Source organism: Lepidochelys kempii, chromosome 2, assembly GCF_965140285.1.
Source record: "Lepidochelys kempii isolate rLepKem1 chromosome 2, rLepKem1.hap1, whole genome shotgun sequence".
In the NCBI taxonomy this organism is placed as follows: domain Eukaryota; kingdom Metazoa; phylum Chordata; order Testudines; family Cheloniidae; genus Lepidochelys; species Lepidochelys kempii.
Window position 1 is genome coordinate 211,348,441 of NC_136381.1, and position 19,307 is coordinate 211,367,747.

General features: G+C 41.8%; 1 protein-coding gene across 1 annotated transcript in view; it reads right to left on the minus strand.

Annotated features, from left to right (window-relative positions):
- DNAH11 (dynein axonemal heavy chain 11) overlaps positions 1-19,307 on the minus strand; it is a 291,551-nt gene that overhangs the window by 228,447 nt on the left and 43,797 nt on the right. The window contains exons 9-18 of the mRNA XM_073333745.2: positions 16,325-16,441; positions 10,254-10,391; positions 10,014-10,138; positions 7,791-7,986; positions 7,125-7,229; positions 6,205-6,600; positions 4,447-4,779; positions 2,727-2,981; positions 1,626-1,795; positions 17-239 (exon numbers count right to left, since the gene is read on the minus strand). Coding sequence (XP_073189846.2) covers positions 17-239; positions 1,626-1,795; positions 2,727-2,981; positions 4,447-4,779; positions 6,205-6,600; positions 7,125-7,229; positions 7,791-7,986; positions 10,014-10,138; positions 10,254-10,391; positions 16,325-16,441 — 2,058 coding nt within the window. The remainder of the gene's footprint in view (positions 1-16; positions 240-1,625; positions 1,796-2,726; positions 2,982-4,446; positions 4,780-6,204; positions 6,601-7,124; positions 7,230-7,790; positions 7,987-10,013; positions 10,139-10,253; positions 10,392-16,324; positions 16,442-19,307) is intronic.

Sequence of the window (19,307 nt, forward strand, 5' to 3'; positions counted from 1 at the left end):
TTTAATCTTACAATACCTCTAACTGAACATAAACTTGGTCTGACATCTTCTGTCCATAGCTTTCCAACAGTGTAATAGTCTCTTTTAGAGGTTCAAAGAGCTCATCAGTAGATGCCTGTCTGTCTCTTACAGCCAGGAGATGCCCCATGATTTCTACTAGTCCATTATAATCTCTTTCATTCACTTCTTTTTGGAGTCCAGCATCCGTCACTTTTATGAACTCTTCTAAGTCAGTCAGACTATCAAAAGAGAAGAAAATAAGATTTCAACTCTGAAAACCATTTTTTAAATGAATGTGATCCAATGTACAATGATCTTTAAAATTAATTTCCATTATGGTTACCTACCTTTTTCATTCAGAATATCTTAAAACAGTTTTGGCCTGACTTTTAAAGGTGCTGAGCACCTGCAGCTTAGATTGACAGCAATGAGATTTGCCAGTGCTCAGCAATTTTGAAAGTCAGGTCGTTTACACCTAATTAAAAAGCACTGTTAAAAGTCTATCCCATTATACACAAATATTTTAAACACATTCATCTTTAAGATTGCATATTAGCAGCACAAATTCTGCCTGGATGTACAGTCTGTCAAACTGGGAGGAGCAGTAGATACGCTGGAGGATAGGGACAGGATACAGAGGGACCTAGACAAATTAGAGGATTGGGCCAAAAGAAATCTGATGAGGTTCAACAAGGACAAGTGCAGAGTCCTGCACTTAGGACGGAAGAATCCCATGCACTGCTACAGACTAGGGACAGAGTGGCTAGGCAGCAGTTCTGCAGAAAAGGACCTAGGGGTTACAGTGGATGAGAAGCTGGATACGAGTCAACAGTGTGTCCTTGTTGCCACGAAGGCTAATGGCATTTTGGGCTGTATAAATAGGGGCATTGCCAGCAGATGGAGGGACATGATCATTCCCCTCTATTCGACATTGGTGAGTCCTCATCTGGAATAGTGTGTCCAGTTTTGGGCCCCACACTACAAGAAGGATGTGGAAAAATTGGAAAGAGAGTCCAGTGGAGGGCAACAAAAATGATTAGGAGGCTGGAGCACATGATTTATGAGGAGAGGCTGAGGGAACTGGGATTGTTTAATCTGCAGAAGAGAAGAATGGGGGGGCGGGATTTGATAGCTGCTTTCAACTACCTGAAAGGTGGTTCCAAAGAGGATGGATCTAGACTGTTCTCACTAGTAGCAGATGACAGAACGAGGAGTAATGGTCTCAAGTTGCAGTGGGGGAGGAGGTTTAGGTTGGATGTCGGAAAAACTTTTTCACTAGGAGGGTGGTGAAGCACTGGAATGGGTTACCTAGGGAGGTGGTGGAATCTCCTTCCTTTGAGGTTTTCAAGGTCAGGCTTGACAAAACCCTGGCTGGGATGATTTAGTTGGGGATTGGTCCTGCTTTGAGCAGGGGGTTAAACTAGATGACCTCCCGAGGTCCCTTCCAACCCTGATATTCTATGATCCTATGATAAACAAACAAGTTTAAGGTAATAAGGTTGCACACACTGTAAATCAGAGCAAAATTCAGTTTGCTGAAATATTACATTATTTAATAGATATTAATGACTATTAAGAAGAAAACAGCAAGTTAGAATTATTCTGAAAATAGGGTGCACTTTTACCTGTCAATGACAAATCTCAAAAGATGTTCCTTGAACATCCAGCTCCATTTCTTAATAATGTTTAACAAACTCATTCTGAAAGGTTTCACATCCACCTTAAACCAGCTTTCAAATGTTCTGAAGTCTTCAAACTTGCTCATCTGAATGTAAAGATTCTCACAGATGTCAATCTACAGCAGATAAAAGATTATATTACATACACAAACATATCAAATAATTATAACCCATTCTTAATGGGGACCACATCCTGAAAAAACCTTTCCAAAACTCCCTCTTCTGGCCTTCAAACACCCCCTGCAATCTCACCAAACTCATCATCAGGAGCAAGCTCCCCACAGACCAGGACACACCAGCTCAGAGCAGCACCAGATCCTGCCAGAACAACTGATGCAAAACTTGCAGACATATCTCCACTGCTACAATGATAAACACCCCCCCCCCCCCCACAACACATCTTTTCAAGAGTCCTACATGTGCCTACAACATGTAATATACCTCATCCAGTGCATCAAATGCTCCAATAACTATGTGGGTGAGGCCAGACAATCACTACGCTCTCGAATAAACTCACACGGAAAAATGATAAAGCCAAAAACATCATGTCAGCTTTGGGTGAACACTTTTCACAAAACAATCACTCCACATCTGATCTTTCAATACTCATATGCAAAGGAAACCTGCACAACAACACCTTGAAATGGTGAGCCTGGGAACTTAAATTGATAATGCAGCCAGACACTAAAAATTATGGACTCAGAGACACCGGTTTTAAACTCACTACAACAATTTGTAACACAGCTAACTGCCTGCTAACCCTTAGCAGCCCACTTCAAAACCCTTCTGCATAGCAATCTAACCCTTATTACCCACTCCATTTCAAGTGGCCTCTTACAAGATGCCTTACCCCATATGCTTCATCTGTCCCAACTTGTATTTAGTTCAGACACGGATATCCTTCCCCAACCCTGAAAAACGCTGTGGAGCTCAGAAGCCTGTCCCTTCCACCAATAGACACTGGGCCAATAAAAGATTACCTCATCTACCGTGTCTCACTTTATATTTGAGTAAGTTAAAGCTGCAAATGACTATTTGCTTGCTTACCTGTTGTTTAAACTGCTCAGTAGTAGGCGGCTGTTCAGGCACTCCCTCATCGGCATGAGCTTCTCTCTCTTCGGAAGTTAAAACATGACCATACAGCAGAAACTGCTTCATAAACTCAGCCCGGTCATCGACCCAGAGATAAGCGTAGGTGTCCAGAGAATTTCTGTAGTCCAGGGCTTTCCTGATAACATCTGCCACTCTGTCCATAATCTCCTGCCTGATCTCAGATAGATCTAACATGTTGTCCATATCGCTCTAGGTATGAAATGAGAAGTAGTTATTTTACAGCTGTAAGCTAACTATATTAAGTATTGGGTTAATATTAATACATAAATCATTAACTAGTTTTACACTTGCTGCAAAACTCAGGAATCCCCATCACCACTGCCACCAAAAACTGCAAAGCTACATCTGTCAGGGATTGTCTAAGTATAGTTTATCCAGCCTTAGTGCAGTGGACTGAACGTTTAAGGTTCCTTCCAGCCCTACATTTCAGTGATTCCATAAACAATCTGGGCAGCTCTCTATACTTCCGGATACAATGCCATATACAGTACTGACACAAACAGTCATTTCAAAAGAGGAGGAGAGATCTTCAGCAAGCTAGTTGAGGCTGAACATCTCAGGGAATTAATATAATTCAAATCTCCAGGTAGAGGATGTTGCCCTTCTCATATCCACAACTAATTAAGCTTTGGTTACCGAAAAGGTCACTTTGTGGACCTTCAGGGCTGAGAAGGACATACAAGGAAGATTGAATCTCACACCAAGAACAAAAAGATAAGTTTTATTAAAAATATCATGCAAATTTTTAAATATACATTTCAGGTAACTCTTTTTCCATATTTTGTTTAAATCTGTTTAAAGGGACAACTTTTTTCTAGTGTGCAATTTTTTATTTTTAATATATCATAGAAAACAGACATATAGGGCTAGATTCTCTTCCAACTGACATGGGTAAAAATCAGGAGTAACTTCATTGAAATCCATAGAGGTTACACTGATGTTTGTATTCTGAGATCCATTGATTTTTACAAGACCTAGTATTTACAATCTGATGCTATTTGCACATTATTGCAGTGACCAGGGTGTGGCCAATCAAGCTTAACGGTTGGAGCAGAAGGTCAAAGCCAAAGATAGGATCAGATACCAAACCAAAGATCAGAGCTGGAGACAGAATCAGGTGCAAGGCCAGGGGTCAGAGCTGGAGACAGCATCAGAGTAAGGCAGGTGTCTGGGGTAGGGCAGGACAGCAGGAACTAGAAGTAAACAGGAGTCTGGATGGGAAGACAGGAACCAGGAGCAGGAGGGGAAGCAGGAACTGGGAACAGGCAGGAATGCAGGGGTCAGGAGTCAGGTAAGCAGAAGGGGGCCGTAGTCTCAGCCAGCCAAGAATTCCTCCAATTGCTTGGACAACTTCCTGGTTTATATACTACACCTTAGCCAATTGGGGAGCTAGATGTTTCCCCAGATTGGGAGCTTTGAGGGCAGGGGCCTCTGCAAGCTAGCCCTTCCCTGGACCTTTCCATAGTTACTCAGATACCTAGGGGCTGAGTAGCGGTCGTGACCTGAGCGCTGCCTGTGGGCCCAGCTTTGAGGCTTGTGGTCCCTCCCTCACAATGATGCATTAATTGTGGAGCTCAAATTTTTTGCAATCCACATTTATTTTAAATTAAATTAGATTTATTACTCCCATGTATATGGAGAAAGTATAAAATACCTGGTAATTTTCTACTTCCAAGTGTGCTGCTACTCTTTTCACCTGGGCAGACATTTTGAAAACATTGCTCAAAAGTTCTTCTACTAGGTCATAAAAGCCATCTCCAGCCTCTTTATCAAGTGAAGGTTTAAATTCGATCTCTGATGCGCTAAGGATCATTTGTGCCTGAAAAAATGGAGCAGGCTTCAAACCTTTCTCTGTGTTCTTCAAGAAGAAGTCTAAATTGTGCATTATTGTATTAAAGAAACCATCAACTATAATGTCATCAATGTACTCTATATAAATCTTCCAAGAGTCTGAGGAAAAATCTGCTTTGAAGAGCTTTAAGTTTTCCTGGGAAAGAAAAAACAAGTTACAAAATGTTTTAATTATACAATTATCTAGTGCAAATGATTCATCATTCAACATATTTAACTGCTTCAATACCATTTTATGTGGTAAGTATCTAGGACAAAATAAGATTCCAGTGAAACCCATTGTAACAGATATGGCCCTGATCCTAAAATCTGATCTGCCTGGTTGGACCTTGCACCTGTTTGCAGCCCCTTGATGTTAGTGGAACTCTGTGCAGGGACAGGGTTCCTGTATGTATCAGATTGCAGTTCAGGGCCTGAATTATGATGTTACATTGTGATTTCAATGGAGCATCACCATGTTGAAAGAATATCATTGCACACTACTACAGCACATTACTGCTTGTTCTGCACTCCAGTGTAAGCCCTTATTAGGTTTATCTACACATAATATTTTTCAAAAAGATAAAAATCCTCATCTGATCTAGTTCTTAAATAAAAACAAACTCTTTACTTGCCACTATCAATAAACAGAGATTAGCACATGGACCAGAAGATGATGTCAAAGTAATGGCATAAAAAGAAAAAGTTATTGGATAAAGAAAAAATATTTAACGTCTATTTTCTCTTTCATCTGACATACAATTTGTGCCAGAAAACAGACAAGCAGAAAATTTTCAAGGAAGTGAGCAAAAAAGGGGGCGAGGCATGCAAGGAATTGGGGTGGGAAATCTTTTTTCATGTCAGTACTTCGATACAGAATTACTTTCTTGCAAATTATTGGTAGTTGTGAGGCACAGCAGCTGATGTTTGAGGAATTTTTGTGGGGGGGTTCTTACATTTTATTTAGCTTTCATAAATAACAGGGAAATAAAACACGAAGCATTTTTCATTAAGCACGTAACTCATGTAATCTTAAAATTTAGAAAGAAATTATTTTATAAATATGCCCTCTGAAAGATAGACTACAGTATAGCTCCAGTTGCAAAGGTGATTTTACCTGTAGAGGTCAAAGGAAAAATTTATCACAGGGCACCCCAGGGTAACAAAACAGACAATGGCTGTGCCGTAATTCAATCTAGACAGTAATTCCTCATCTAATGAGATAAAAAGCAATGCTAATTTCAGTCAGTATCAAGATTATGTTTCCATCTTGTCCCTATTTGTCTTTAAATGTGTTAATTTTAAAAGGGACTATTATATAATTTGTATAACTATTTCAATACTTGAACAGTCCAAGTATACATCAGTTAATTTAACTGAATGCTAACAATTTGCAGATTATAGAATATATAACCCCTTTCTTGCTACTCTAGATATACCCCACTTATCCTTAATTTAACACATTCTTTGCAGGATACTAATACAAGTGTGGTTATGAATAATTAATAATAATAATCAAAATATGCTTTTTAGAAAAAGATTAGATCATGTAAAAACTATGTATGATTATTGCAGAAATTACCTCAGCAAGCTGATGAATCCTGTAGCCATCCTCTTTTAGTAACTTGTATTTCTTAGCAAGTCTATCTTCTTTATCCTCCAGACTTAACAAAGCATCTTTCCTATTATCTTTCCTGGCTAAGAGTGTGTGTTCTGCCCATGCATTCATAATCTGCTGAATTGTTTTAATATTCTCCTTTGACTGTTGAACTCTCTGCTCCAAGTCATACACTGTAGCTTTCACTTGTTCAATATATCTCCAGCAATTCTCTTTCTGCCACGTGAACACTTCTTCTGCTTCTCTTAACTGATCATCAATGGCTCTCAGCTCAATTTCAATCAGAGGATATTCAACCTCCAGAACAGTTTGTTTAAGTTTGTTGTACCACTGAACAATGAGTTCAAGGTTTCCAATATACTGTTGGTGTAAAAAGACATTCATAGGGTGAAATTCCTCTAAAGTAGGGCCCCCAGTGCCATTTGAATACCTACATGGCTCTTTATGTTGGCAAAGCAGCTATTCAGCAGGGCCACCATACCCCTGTGCACTAGAAAGGAGAACCATTCTGGCCCCAAATAGGCCAGCATGAAATGGGTTATGCGGGACCATGGAGCTGGATGAGTCAAGGAGCTATTAGATCCACACTTTAACTATGCAGTTAAAGTGGATCTGCCAGCCTGAACTGGGTCTGCCTGTGTGGATGCTATAGCCACTATTCCAAACTGTGCTACAACCCCATTACCTTCCTTCCAGTTGCAGGATCTATTTGGTCTCCTGCAGAGTTCTCCACACAAAACCCCAGATTATGAAGAGAAAGGCATATTTCAATGATATTGTACAGAAGAATAAGTAGAGCAGACACACACACACACCCCCACTGACACACACCCAAAAATTTTGCAATAAAAAGGATATATTTCATACTTCCTGAAAACACAAACCTTAGCAAAAATTTTCCTTTTCTCATATATTGCTAACGCAGAATCTGGAATATCAGATCGATTCAACATCAGGAGATATGTCACCTCTCTCAACAAAGCCACTAGCTATAAGAAACAAAGCAGTATTATTTTGTTTTTAAGTCTCCTTTCAGAAGATGTGGTTTTTGTTTAATTCTATGTGTAACCTCAAATAGTAAGGTGCTCAGATACTACGGGTGCTGAGCATGTTTTAAGAACCTCTATAGAATAGATCCTCTTTCAATTAGATCCAGGAGAGTGAGGGTGAGGTCGGGCAGGGTTTAGCAATCTAAAAGTGCTATATACTGTACGGTAACTGCCAACTATTATTATTATCCTCCAGCTGTCTCTAGAGAAAGCATTCAATACTACAACCACCTTCTTTATTTCTGAAGGTGAAAATTCTCTCCAGTGCTGGCACAGGGCAACCGTATTTTCCAACTGAAAATCTAAGACAATAATATAAACAATCATAGGAACTGTAGCATAAAACAAAGGCACTTTCCCCAAGCATTATGATTTAATCATATACTGAAATATTAATTTCACTTTAGGAATATTCCTGATTTATATTTCTGTCAACACTTCTAATTCACGGGGAAAGAGCACTGGACAACACACATTTAACTGTAATGCTTTATATCGTACCTTAGAGTCAAAATTCACACTTAGGAGACCATTTTCAGGATTGCGTTTAATTAGTGGTTGATCTAAATTAAATTGACAAACTTCATCCACCTGAGATTTCCATTCACAGTAGATCTGCTCTTCATACTGGTCAATTAAAGTCAACATCTCTATATATTTCTGATAAACTAAAGCCATCTCAGGACCTTCCAGGATTCTGGGAGAGAAACAAATCACTCAGTCCATTTTATTCATTAACAATAACATTGCCAAATAAATTTAGATGCAAAAATCTCACCTCTGACATTGTAAAAATTTAGAGAATGTCCTCTGTTTCTAAATATTTTCTTAATTCTGGTCTCATCAGCCAAACCACATAAAAAGTTAAACAGAGACCAAAAGTGAGAATGCATTAGACCTAACAGCCTCACTGAGGACAATAAAAAAAGCTGTGTGGAAGGGAGAGGGCATGCTCCTTCGCCTTCCTCAGTGGTTGTACCTATTTCCCAATAATTCCAAAAGGCTGTCCCACACTGATCTCAGAACAGTGCTGGTTTCTGTTTCGCTATTGAAGTACATATATTTTTTCTTAGTGGAACACTCCATCCATGGTGTTGCCTCATATTAAGAAGTATATATTGGAACTGAAGAGATAGGATACAAAAATTTAAAACAACCTAAGTGACTTAAGCCCTGTCACAGGGGCTGGGCTTACCGATAGTGCTGCCTAGCATTTAGGCAGCACCACGTCTACCTCCTACCACTTGCCTCCCACAAGGCCTCGAAGTTCTTAAAATCTAACAGAAAATAGCAAAAACAGAATCTTCAGCCCAGCTGAGCTCAGCTGATAGCCTCGTTCCTTGCAGGCTAGCCCCAGCTACATACTGGGCCAAGGTCACGGATTGTGTCCCCCTTCCCTCCCAACTGCCCACCTGGGGGCTAGCACACTCTGCTGCAGTCCCTGATTAGCACCTGACTCCATCAGGCTCCCAGTTCAGGACTCCATCTCCCATGCTTCTTTCAGTCCTTAGCCCAAGAGAGAAACCTCCCAGCTACCTCTCTCCTGGGTCTCCTCCCTGGACCCTCTCCTAAGGCCCCTCTTTGCAGTAAAGGCTTCTGCTGTGGCCGTTGCGCGAGAGCTCTCAAGACAGGTCTATCCCTCTTATCTGGTCTGTCTTCCTTCTGAGCTATCTGGCTCCCTTTAAAGCTCCTGCTGCAGTAGGCTCTGCAGGTGTGGTGGGGCAGAGTCTGTTCCTTAGTCCCAGTGTGGGTTCTGAACACCCCGAAGTCCCATTTAGGCACTTTTGAAAGTTTTACCCATGTAGAATAAAGTTTTTGGTTAAACAGAGTACAAATTAGTGTTGTCTCAAAAGCAAAGATGTGCTCAGCTTTGTTTTGTTTGTGATTCACCCATCAGACAACACTTTTTACAAAGATTAAAAAGCAATTCTGAGGTTGTACAGGATACCCATAAGAGAAGTTCACTCTGTGTGTATCAGCACTTACTACTGAGGGCCCCAAACCTGCAAAGAGAGCTGCACTGGCTAAAAGTTCTATATGTGTGGTTCATTTTGCAGATTCAGGCCCTAAAACTGTTCCTCAACTTGTATTGACATCAACAATTCTAATGCGCAAACAAGGAAGTAAACTAAAACGTGCCACAGTTGCAAAGGGGCCACAATACAGTCTCTAAAACTGTGCCCAACATTTCATATACATGCTATTTTTGATTTAACATCAAAGATTATGCACATAGAAAAACATTTACATTAAAATGGCACACAAGATTATAGTGTAATTTAGATGCCTCCTTTAAAAGTAGATCCTGGTGCATGACTGGGGCTCTCAAGTGCTATAATAAAAATAAATAATAAAATTTTATGTGAAGCCATTAAAATTTCATCTACAAATACAGATTTTTTTTTATTTTTTTTTTTTTACAATAGTTATGTTTTGAGTTCTTGTCAATTCCAGTCTGATAACAAAATGTCTCCATCTCTCAAATCTTGATATTACAGTGAAAAAATAATATGAAGTAAACTGCTAAAGCCATGAAGTCTCTTTACCTTAAGACAATATGTACAAATCTGAAAAATCATATTATGTAAGCAATGCATATTTGGTAGATTCCTGGGAGAGAGATGGACAACCCTTACAAATTACTCTTTTTCACCAATAATTGGCAATGCCATGTTCTAAGGCTGTTAATGCTACAGTCATAAATAACTGAGTGTGAACACTCACCGGTGAGACAGATATGAGAAGTTTGACCAGAATGTCTGTATTCGTTCTCGAAGTGCTTTGGACCATTTCAGGTTTCCTGAAGTAAATGGCATATTTTTGTTTATTATTTCATTCCCCTCTTCCACCTGCAAGCATTAATATAACAAAATGAGTATACAAGCAATTATGAATTAAGAGTTCATTGGCTACACCTAACAAAAACCACGAAAATATTGCTTTTATTTTTGCTTTGCTACATACCTGCCTAATGTGCTCTTCATACAACTGTCTGCAATTGTTCAGCTCTTCATCAAACATTTGCAGTAAGATGTTGTAATTTGGGCTAAAAATCTCCATGATAACAGGTTTCTCTAGAAAATAGCCAAAGATGGCTAAAAGCTATAAAAATTAAAGAGTGTCAGATTCCATCATTTATAATACTTCAAATTTGTATTAAAAGTACCTTTTTAGTCTTATTTCACACTGAAAATCTCACATCAAAAATAGCATTCCTGAAGCGTGTGAGCCAAATCTTTATGGAGCTAGACCCCCAGTTTGCACCAGTTGAGAATCTGGCCCTATATGTTTGCCAATATGCTATTAAATCGTACTAAATGAGTGTACTGCAAAAGGCTTCTGGTGTGAATGTTTAATTTATGTCTCTTAAAACCACGGGGCTGGGATTTTCAAATTCAAATGAAAATGGGCAAGTAACTTCCTTAGCCTGCAGACTGCTCTGATCTTTCTGAGATCTTCTCTCTTCCATTTTCTCACAGTCCAGAGATCTTCCTCCTTTCCCAGTGAGACACTGGTCTCCTGATCTAATGTGATCCTACTAAACTGCATGGAAACTTTTGAAAGACACCATAATAGAGACTCAAATTAAATGTACATCCCAAAATTTTAAAAATACATAGTAAGAGAACCAACGAAGTGCCATCGTGGCTAAACAACAAAGTAAAAGAAGCAGTGAGAGGCAAAAAGGCACTCTTTAAAAAGTGGAAGTTAAATCCTACTGAGGAAAATAGAAAGGAACATAAACTCTGGCAACTGAAGTGTAAAAATATAAGTAGGAAGGCCAAAAAAGAATTTGAAGAACAGCTAGCCAAAGACTCAAAAGAAATAGCAAAAAAAAAAAAAAAATTTAAGTATATCAGAAGCAGGAAGCCTGCTAAACAACCAGTGGGGCCACTGGACGATTGAGATATTAAAGGAACACTTAAGGACAATAAGGCCTTTGCGGAGAAATTAAATGAATTGTTTGCATCAGTCTTCATGGCTGAGGATGTGAGGGAGAGTCCCAAACCTGAGCCATTCTTTTTAGTTGACAAATCTGAGGAACGGTCCCAGATTGAGGTGTCATTACAGGAGTTTTTGGAACAAATTGATAAACTAACCTGGGGTGGGCAAACTTTTTGGCCCAAGGGCCACATCTGGGAATACAAATCATAGGGTGGACCATGAATGCTCACAAAATTGGGGTTGGGATACAGGCTCTGGTTGGGGGTGCCGGATCCGGGGTGGTGCCAGAAATGAGGAGTTCAGGGTGTGGGAGGGGACTCTGGGCGGGGGTGCAGGCTCTGGGGTGGGGCTGAGGAATTTGGGGTGTAGGAGGGTACTCCAGGCTGGGACCAAGGGATTTGGAAGGTGGGAGGGGGGGATCAGAGCTGGGGCAGGGGGTTGGGGTGCGGGAAGGGGTGCAGGCACCGATTGGGAGTGCAGGAGGGTGCTCCAGGCTGAGATCAAGGGGTTGGAGGGTAGGAGGGGGATCAGTGCTGGGGCAGGGGGTTGGGGTGCCGGGGGAGGCTCAGGGTCTGGGCGGCGCTTACCTCAAGCAGCTCCTGGAAGCAGTGGCATGTCCAGAGCCACCCAGAGGGGGGGCAAGTGGGGCAATTTGCCCCAGGCCCTGGGGAAATATACTACAGTATTGCAACATTTTTTATGGAAGGGGCCCCCGAAATTGCTTTGCCCCATGACCTCTGAATCCTCTGGGCAGCACTGGGCATGTCCCTTCTCTAGCTCCTATGTGGAGACACGGCCAGGCGGCTCTGCACACTGGCCTATCTGCAGACACCGCCCCTGAAGCTCCCATTGGCCGTGGCTCCCAGCCAATGGGAGCTGCAGGGGCAGCATACAGAGCAGAGCCCCTTGGCTGCCCCTACGCATAGGAGCCAGAGGGAGGCCATGCCACTGCTTCCGGGAGCCGCATGGAGTGGCCCCCGACCCTGCTCCCCAGTGGGAGCTCAAGGGCCGGATTAAAATGGCAGATGGGCCAGACCCAGCCTGCAGGCCGTAGTTTGCCCACCCCAGAACTAAACAGTAATAAGTTACCAAGGCCAGATGGTATTCACACAAGAGTTCTTCAATTTCACATTTGAGTTTCTTCAGAACTACTAACTGTGGTATGTAACCTATCATTTAAATCAGTTTCTGTACCAGATGACTGGAGGATAGCTAATGTGATGCCAATTTTTTAAAAAGGCTCCAGAGATGATCTCGGCAATTACAAGTGGGTATGCCTAACTTCAGTATCTGGCAAACTGATTGAAACTACAGTAAAAAACAGAATTATCAGACACATTGATGAACATGATTTGTTGGGGAAGAATCAACACGAGGAAATCATGCCTCACCAACCTATTAGAATTCTTTCAGGAGGTCAACAATCATGTTGACAAAAGTGATCCAGTGGATATAGTGTGCCTAGATTTTCAGAAACCCCTTCACAAGGTCCCTCATCAAAGGCTCTTAAGCAAAGTAAGCTGTCATGAGATAAGAGAGAAGGTCCTCTCATGGATTGGTAACTGGTTAAAAGATAGGAAAGAAAGGGTAGAAATAAATGACTAGTTTTCAGAATGGAGAGAGGTAAATAGTAGTGTCCCCCAGGGGTCTGTACTGGGACCAGTACTATTCAACATATTCATAAATGATCTGGAAAAGGGGATAAAAACAGTGAGGTGGCAAAATTTGCAGATGAAAATTTGCAGACAACTAAATTGAGTAGTTTAGTAAGTCCAAAGCAGACTGCGAAGAGTTACAAAGGGATCTCACAAAACTGGGTGACTCGGCAACAAAATGACAGATGAAATTAATTGTTGATAAAGGCACATAGATTAACATCCCAATCCCAACTATACATATAAAAAGATGGGGTCTAAATTAACCGTTACCACTCAAGAAACAGATCTTGGAGTCATGGTGGATGGTTCTCTGAAAACATCCACTCACTGTGCAGCAGCAGTCAAAAATGCTAACAGAATGTTGAGAATCATCAAGAAAGGGATAGATAATTAGACAGAAAATATCATATTGCCTCTATATAAATCCATGGTACACCCACATCTTGAATACTGCGAGCAGATGTGGTCGCCTCATCTCAAAAAAAAGATATATTGAATTGGAAAAGATACAGAAAAGAGCAACAAAAATTATTAGGGATATGGAACAGCTTCTGCATGAGGAAAGATTAAAAAGACTGGGACTTTTCAGCCTGAAAAAGAGATGACTAAGGGGGGATATGATAAAGGTCTATAAATTCACAACTAGTGTGGAGAAAGTAAATAAGGAGGTGTTATTTACTCCTCATAACACAAGAACTAGAGGTCACCAAATGAAATTAATAGGCAGCAGGTTTAAAACAAACAAAAGGAAATACTTCTTCACACCAGGCATAGTCAACCTGTAGAACTCCTTGCCAGAGGATGTTGTGAAGGCCAAAACTAACACGGTTCAAAAAGAACTAGATAAGTTCATGGAGGATAGGTCCACCAATGGCTATTAGCCAGGATGGGCAGAGATGGTGTCCCTAGCCTCAGTTTTGCCAGAAGCTAGAATCAGTGACAGGGGATGGATCACTTGATGATTACCGGTTCTGTTCACGCCCTCTCAAGTACCTCGCATTGGCCACTGTCGGAAGACAGGATACTGGGCTTGATGGACCTTTGTTCTGACCCAGTATGGCTGTTTTTATGTAGGTGAATGCCTTTCTAAAACAAAGTCTACTATTTGACAATCCAGAAGCAGGAAAAACAGCTACATTCTATGAAGAATGTATGAGATTCAGTTTTCATGGCATATGCTATGCCTGGAGTATTTAAAGGTTAAACAGATCTGAAGTCCATAAATTACGCATTAACTGAATTTTTAAAACTACCTTGCGTCTTAACCCTGCTCAGCGCATCCAAATTCACTGCAAGAAATAGCATAACTTTAAAAAGGAGAGAAAGAATTACAACAAAGCATACATTCAACTGCATCCAAGGTGGCAACATAAGAAAAATGCACTTCAAATTATTTAGTTGAATATTAACTACAATTGTCCTAGACACACTGTGCATTATTAAACAGTTTACAAGACCTGCCTTGACACAATTTGAATGTAATCTACATGGTGTATAGCTACTACCTGACTAACAAATCACAGTATTGACTTTGTCCTGACAGTTATTGTTTTCCGTACCTTATGTTTAACATTACAAAATCCAAAGGCAAACAAATAGTTCTTCAAAGGCTGGATAAAGCAGCAGGTTTTAGTGACAAAGTGAAAAAATCATAGAACTATTTTTCATTTGAGATTATTTCGCTTTCACCCTCTGCATGCAATGCACAGAACACACAAAACATTAATTGGGAGCTTGCGAATTTCCACCTATAGTACTAAACATGACATTCACAGAAAATCTACTGCCACAAAAAACAGATAAATAAGCTAAGCATAGTGGGTATGTTTTAAAAAAGTACTTATATATACAAATACCAGAAAAGATTACTTCACAAAACATTATAAACAATGAGAAAAGTAATTTTCTATGAGTGCCCTTCCACAAGGGGCTGAGGGCTTCTGGGAAGTGCTAGATGATCCAAACTCTCACTCAGGCAGAGACAACAGGTAACCGTTGAAAGAGAGGGGGGCACAATTTAAAGGTTCTGGGGGGCTCCTCACCACCCCACACGTCGCCTCTGCTGCCCACCATCGGCCCTTTGCATGCTCTCCTCTCTCTGCCTCCCCTCTCACTGTCCCCTCCCTGCTTTGCCCTTTCAGCCCCCAACCTGTGCTGCTGCTCCATATACCCCCGGTGGAGCACCTGCTGCTCCCAGCACTGTGCAGAGAACCAGCCCCTGGAAGGAGCGCTCAGCACACATGCAGCCTGCCCAGCAGGCTCCTTCCTCCCTCACCGCCTCTGGCTGGGCCAGGGCCCCAGGAAAGCCCTCCAGCACAGCCCAAAAGGAGCTGAGCCCTGCGTGTGCCAAAGCTTCCCGGATCCCCATGCAGCGCAGGCACAGGGGAACCTCTTTGCTCCTCAGGAAAGTGCTGGAGTGGAGCAGGGAGAAGCGATTTCCAGCCCATTCCTGCCCCAAACTCACAGGCTTTGCAGCAGTCCCCCAGGCAATGGCTTCAAGCCCTCTTCACTGCTGCCCTGGTAGGCCTGTGCTTTGGCCCCAAGGTGTGCAGGGCTTCTCCATCCTCTAGGCTTCTCCATTCACTGAAGCCCCTGTGGAGCCCAGCACCCATGGCTGGTTCAGGGAAGGTAGGGATGGGATCTGCTGGTTCCCCCCCAGCCTGGCTCCCACTTCTGGGTGCAGGCAACAACCCTGTCCCTCTTGCTGCCACCACCTGCTCCAATGGCCTGGCATGGACAGTCCCTCCATGGAGATCCCCGGGACCCTGCTGAGCCCCCCGCACTGCAGTGGCTCTGCCCTGCCAGTGCTGGAAATGGAAGGCAGAAATCTGGGGAGGCATGTGATCCTGCATGCCCCCTCCCCAGTACATCACCTCTGCCTCAGGTCAGGAGGCACTCAGCACCTTGCCGGATTGAGCCCAATGGAACTACTCATATATTCAAAAATAAAACACTTAAGTGCTTTTTGGACTAGGGGGACAAAAGCCTGATCCAGAGCCCATTGAAATGGGGACCTTTCCATTGACTTTAATGGACTTTGGATCAGGCCTTAACAGTGGCTCAATGTCTGGAAGGGACTTGCATTCATAACTTTATTTAAAATGTCTGTAGTATTAAAAATATTAGGGCTGATCCTGCTCACACTGAAGTCATTCACAAACTCCAGCTGACTTCTACAGGAGCCGACTGTCCCTAGTCTCCAACTTTCAACTTGATTAGAGATGTCCTAGAATAACCTCCTAAAGATGAATTGCACTCAAGAATGTATTATTATAATACTTTATATCTAGTATTTGTGATTACTGAGCCACTTATATGACTCAGTAATATTTCATCTGGATTAAAAGTCAAAAATATTCAACTCTATTATCTAGCACCATGGTGACTTTTAAACAAAGAACTGATTTATAGTTATGTTCGTTCAGAACTGACCTTGAATGCTGATTCTAAACCAGAACAGTCAAGAAATCCTACACAAAGGATTGACCCAAGACGTCTGTCAAAATCCAGGATTTTTGCTTTAAACTCAACATAGTGATCTTCAAATTCCTGTAAAATATATTTTTTTAAATCCAAATTTTAATTTGTATTATAAGAATTTTTTAATCTACTAAAAAGAAGTACAACTATCACAACTCTTTCCAGAAAAAGACCAATAAAGATTCCAAAACAGACTTAAGCTATCAGTGATTTGATTTATTGAGATCCTTGGAACCAACCACGTTGTCTTAATGTTTGCTCGTTTCTTAAATGGAAAAGGAATTTAAAATAAAATGTGTGTGTTTGTTTATACTGGGGTGGACAAACTTTTTGGACCAAGGGCCACATCTGAGAATAGAAACTGTATGGCGGGCCATGAATGCTCACAAAGTTGGAGTTGGGGTGCAGGAGGAGGTAAGGACTCTGGTTTGGGGTGCGGGCTCTGGCGTGGGGTCAGAAATTAGGAGTCCAGGATGTGGAAGGGGGCTCTGGGCTGAGGTGATGGGGGTTGAGGGCTCCAGCTGAGGGTGCGGGCTCGGGGTGGTGCTGGGGATGACAGGTTTGGGGTGAAGAAGGGTGCTCCGGACTGGGATCGTGGGGTTAGGAGGGCGGGGGGGGGATCAGGGCTGGCGCATGGGGAAAGGCTCAGGGGTGCTGGCTCCAGGTGACGCTTACCTCAAGCAGCTCCTGGAAGCAGTGGCATGTCCCTTCTTTGGCTCCTACGCAGAGGCGTGGCCAGGCGGCTCTGCACGCTGCCCCATCTGCGGGCACTGCCCCTGCAGCTCTCATTGGAGCACCGTAGAGGGCCATTGGAGTGCGTAGGAGCCGGAGGGGGGCCACGCCGCTGCTTCCGAGAGCCGTGTGAAGCGCCCCCTGACTCTGCTCCCCAGCTGGCGCGCCGGAGCGGGACAAGCCTCAGACCCCACTCCCCAGCAGGAGTTCAAGAGCCAGCTTAAAATGGCTGGTGGGCCAGATCTGGCTTACAGGCCGCAGTTTGCCCACCCCTGGTTTATATCCATCTGGAACAGGTTCACAGAGGACCAGACTCACAGAACAGTTTTGCAGAAGAATGGGATGGACACATCAATAAATAACACTAAGGCATGTAGAAAACTTGATGACAAAAATTATGGCAATCAGAACCTGGGAAGAGGGAGGAAAGGGGAAAAAAAAAAAAAAGAGGCCAAATAAATTACAATCTATATTTTTGACACTGAGGGATGTATGCTGGGAGATATTAAGTGCAGTGAAGGCAGCATGCTTAACTCATATGGGAATGAGAATCTGAAAATGCTTCCAAACAACATATCTAACAGAGATTAATCACTGGGGCCCAGATCCATTGACTTCAGTGGAAGTTCGGAGCCTAAATACCTTCAATGATTGGGGCCTGGGTAAATTCTGATCGACATTGAAGTCTCTAGTGGGGGCAGCATCAACCCTTCTTTAATTCAAGGACTGCTGCAATGTGGGATCTTTTGACCACGTGTGGTTGGCTTATTAAGGGGTATCACCCAGGATCTCTTCTTTTTTAGGGAAAAAGATGGAAATTTCAAGTTATGAAGATATGAATTCCATTGTTTTACATATGTTATTGTGAATGTGTTCCATAAGCATAATAGCTGTTCCCCAGATAAACCAGATATAATGCTGTCCACTGAAAATAGTGGCAAACACACAAATTACAGAAATGTACACTATAGCATCTGGTATATGTATCTCCATATGAACCCAGCAAAAGCCTCAAAGGATCCTAAATTTGAATCTGGAGATTTGCACATCAGCCAAACGGTTCCCAAGACTTTTCATTTTAGTCACACTCTCGACAAACTGGAGATAACCACGTTGATTATGTGCTTGTAAAAAGCTTTCAGAAAAGCTTTTCTAGTCTCTATTTTACAATGATGTATTCTTTGCTTAAAAAAAAAAAAAAAAGGTCACAAAAAGGCCACAGTTAAATGAACATTCTCTCTTTCCACCACAGGGTGGACTCTAAAGCACATGTGAAGAAAATTTTCACAAGTAACAGTAGTGCATCTGACAAAGTCTATTCAAGGGACTGGGACCTGCTTACTTGAAAGACAGGTTCTCACTCCATGGTGTACTTCTACCCTTGTGACCAGCAGAGGCATTCAGGATAGAGCCCTCTGGTAAGAAGGAGCTACTGGCAGGACATTTTGCTTGAGTTGCTCTCAAATTTTGAATTAACCCCCTTACTCCACCACCAACCTCAGTTTGAAGTAACCTTAATTTGTTAATGTCAAAGCATTATGTAAAGCCCATCCCTCTTCCAGGTCATTTGGTGGATGTGAGAGGGAATGGGGGATTTGTTTGATTATTCTGGTGCTCTAACTATATGGAGCTAGGTAGATTGGACTGGCTGTCTCTATTATAAATGTTGTAAGTAATATTTAAACTGATGTGCCGGTACAAGGGACTATTGGATAGGCACTTTTTAAAGGCATAGAAATAAATAAAGTAAAATTTTCTCTCTGACATTTTGACAGCATCCTTTTAAGTTCTTATGAAGAAATCCCAGTATAAATCAAATTGGATTAAAAGTTAATAATTGCATTATTTGTACTGACTTGTGATGTTATTGTAAGCCAAATACATGGATGTATGGCACAAAAATTTGAAAAAAAACCCGAGCTGTTCTATAATATTTTGTTGGGCAGGTGTGGTAAGGAGAGAAATGTCTACTTTCTTCTTGAATGTGTGCCAACTAACATTACTCCTTACTTTCATTCCTACGCCATTAGCCCTTCAGTCAAACAGAGGTTCCCAACAAGTTTTAACAAGCCTAACTTATCTCTTTACTTGTTATCAGAAAGTGAGATATATGGGCATCAAACTTCCACTCAAATACACTAACTTTCAAATCAACTAAGTAAGCAATGAGTTAGAGTCAAAGATACTATATGTTTAATTAAGA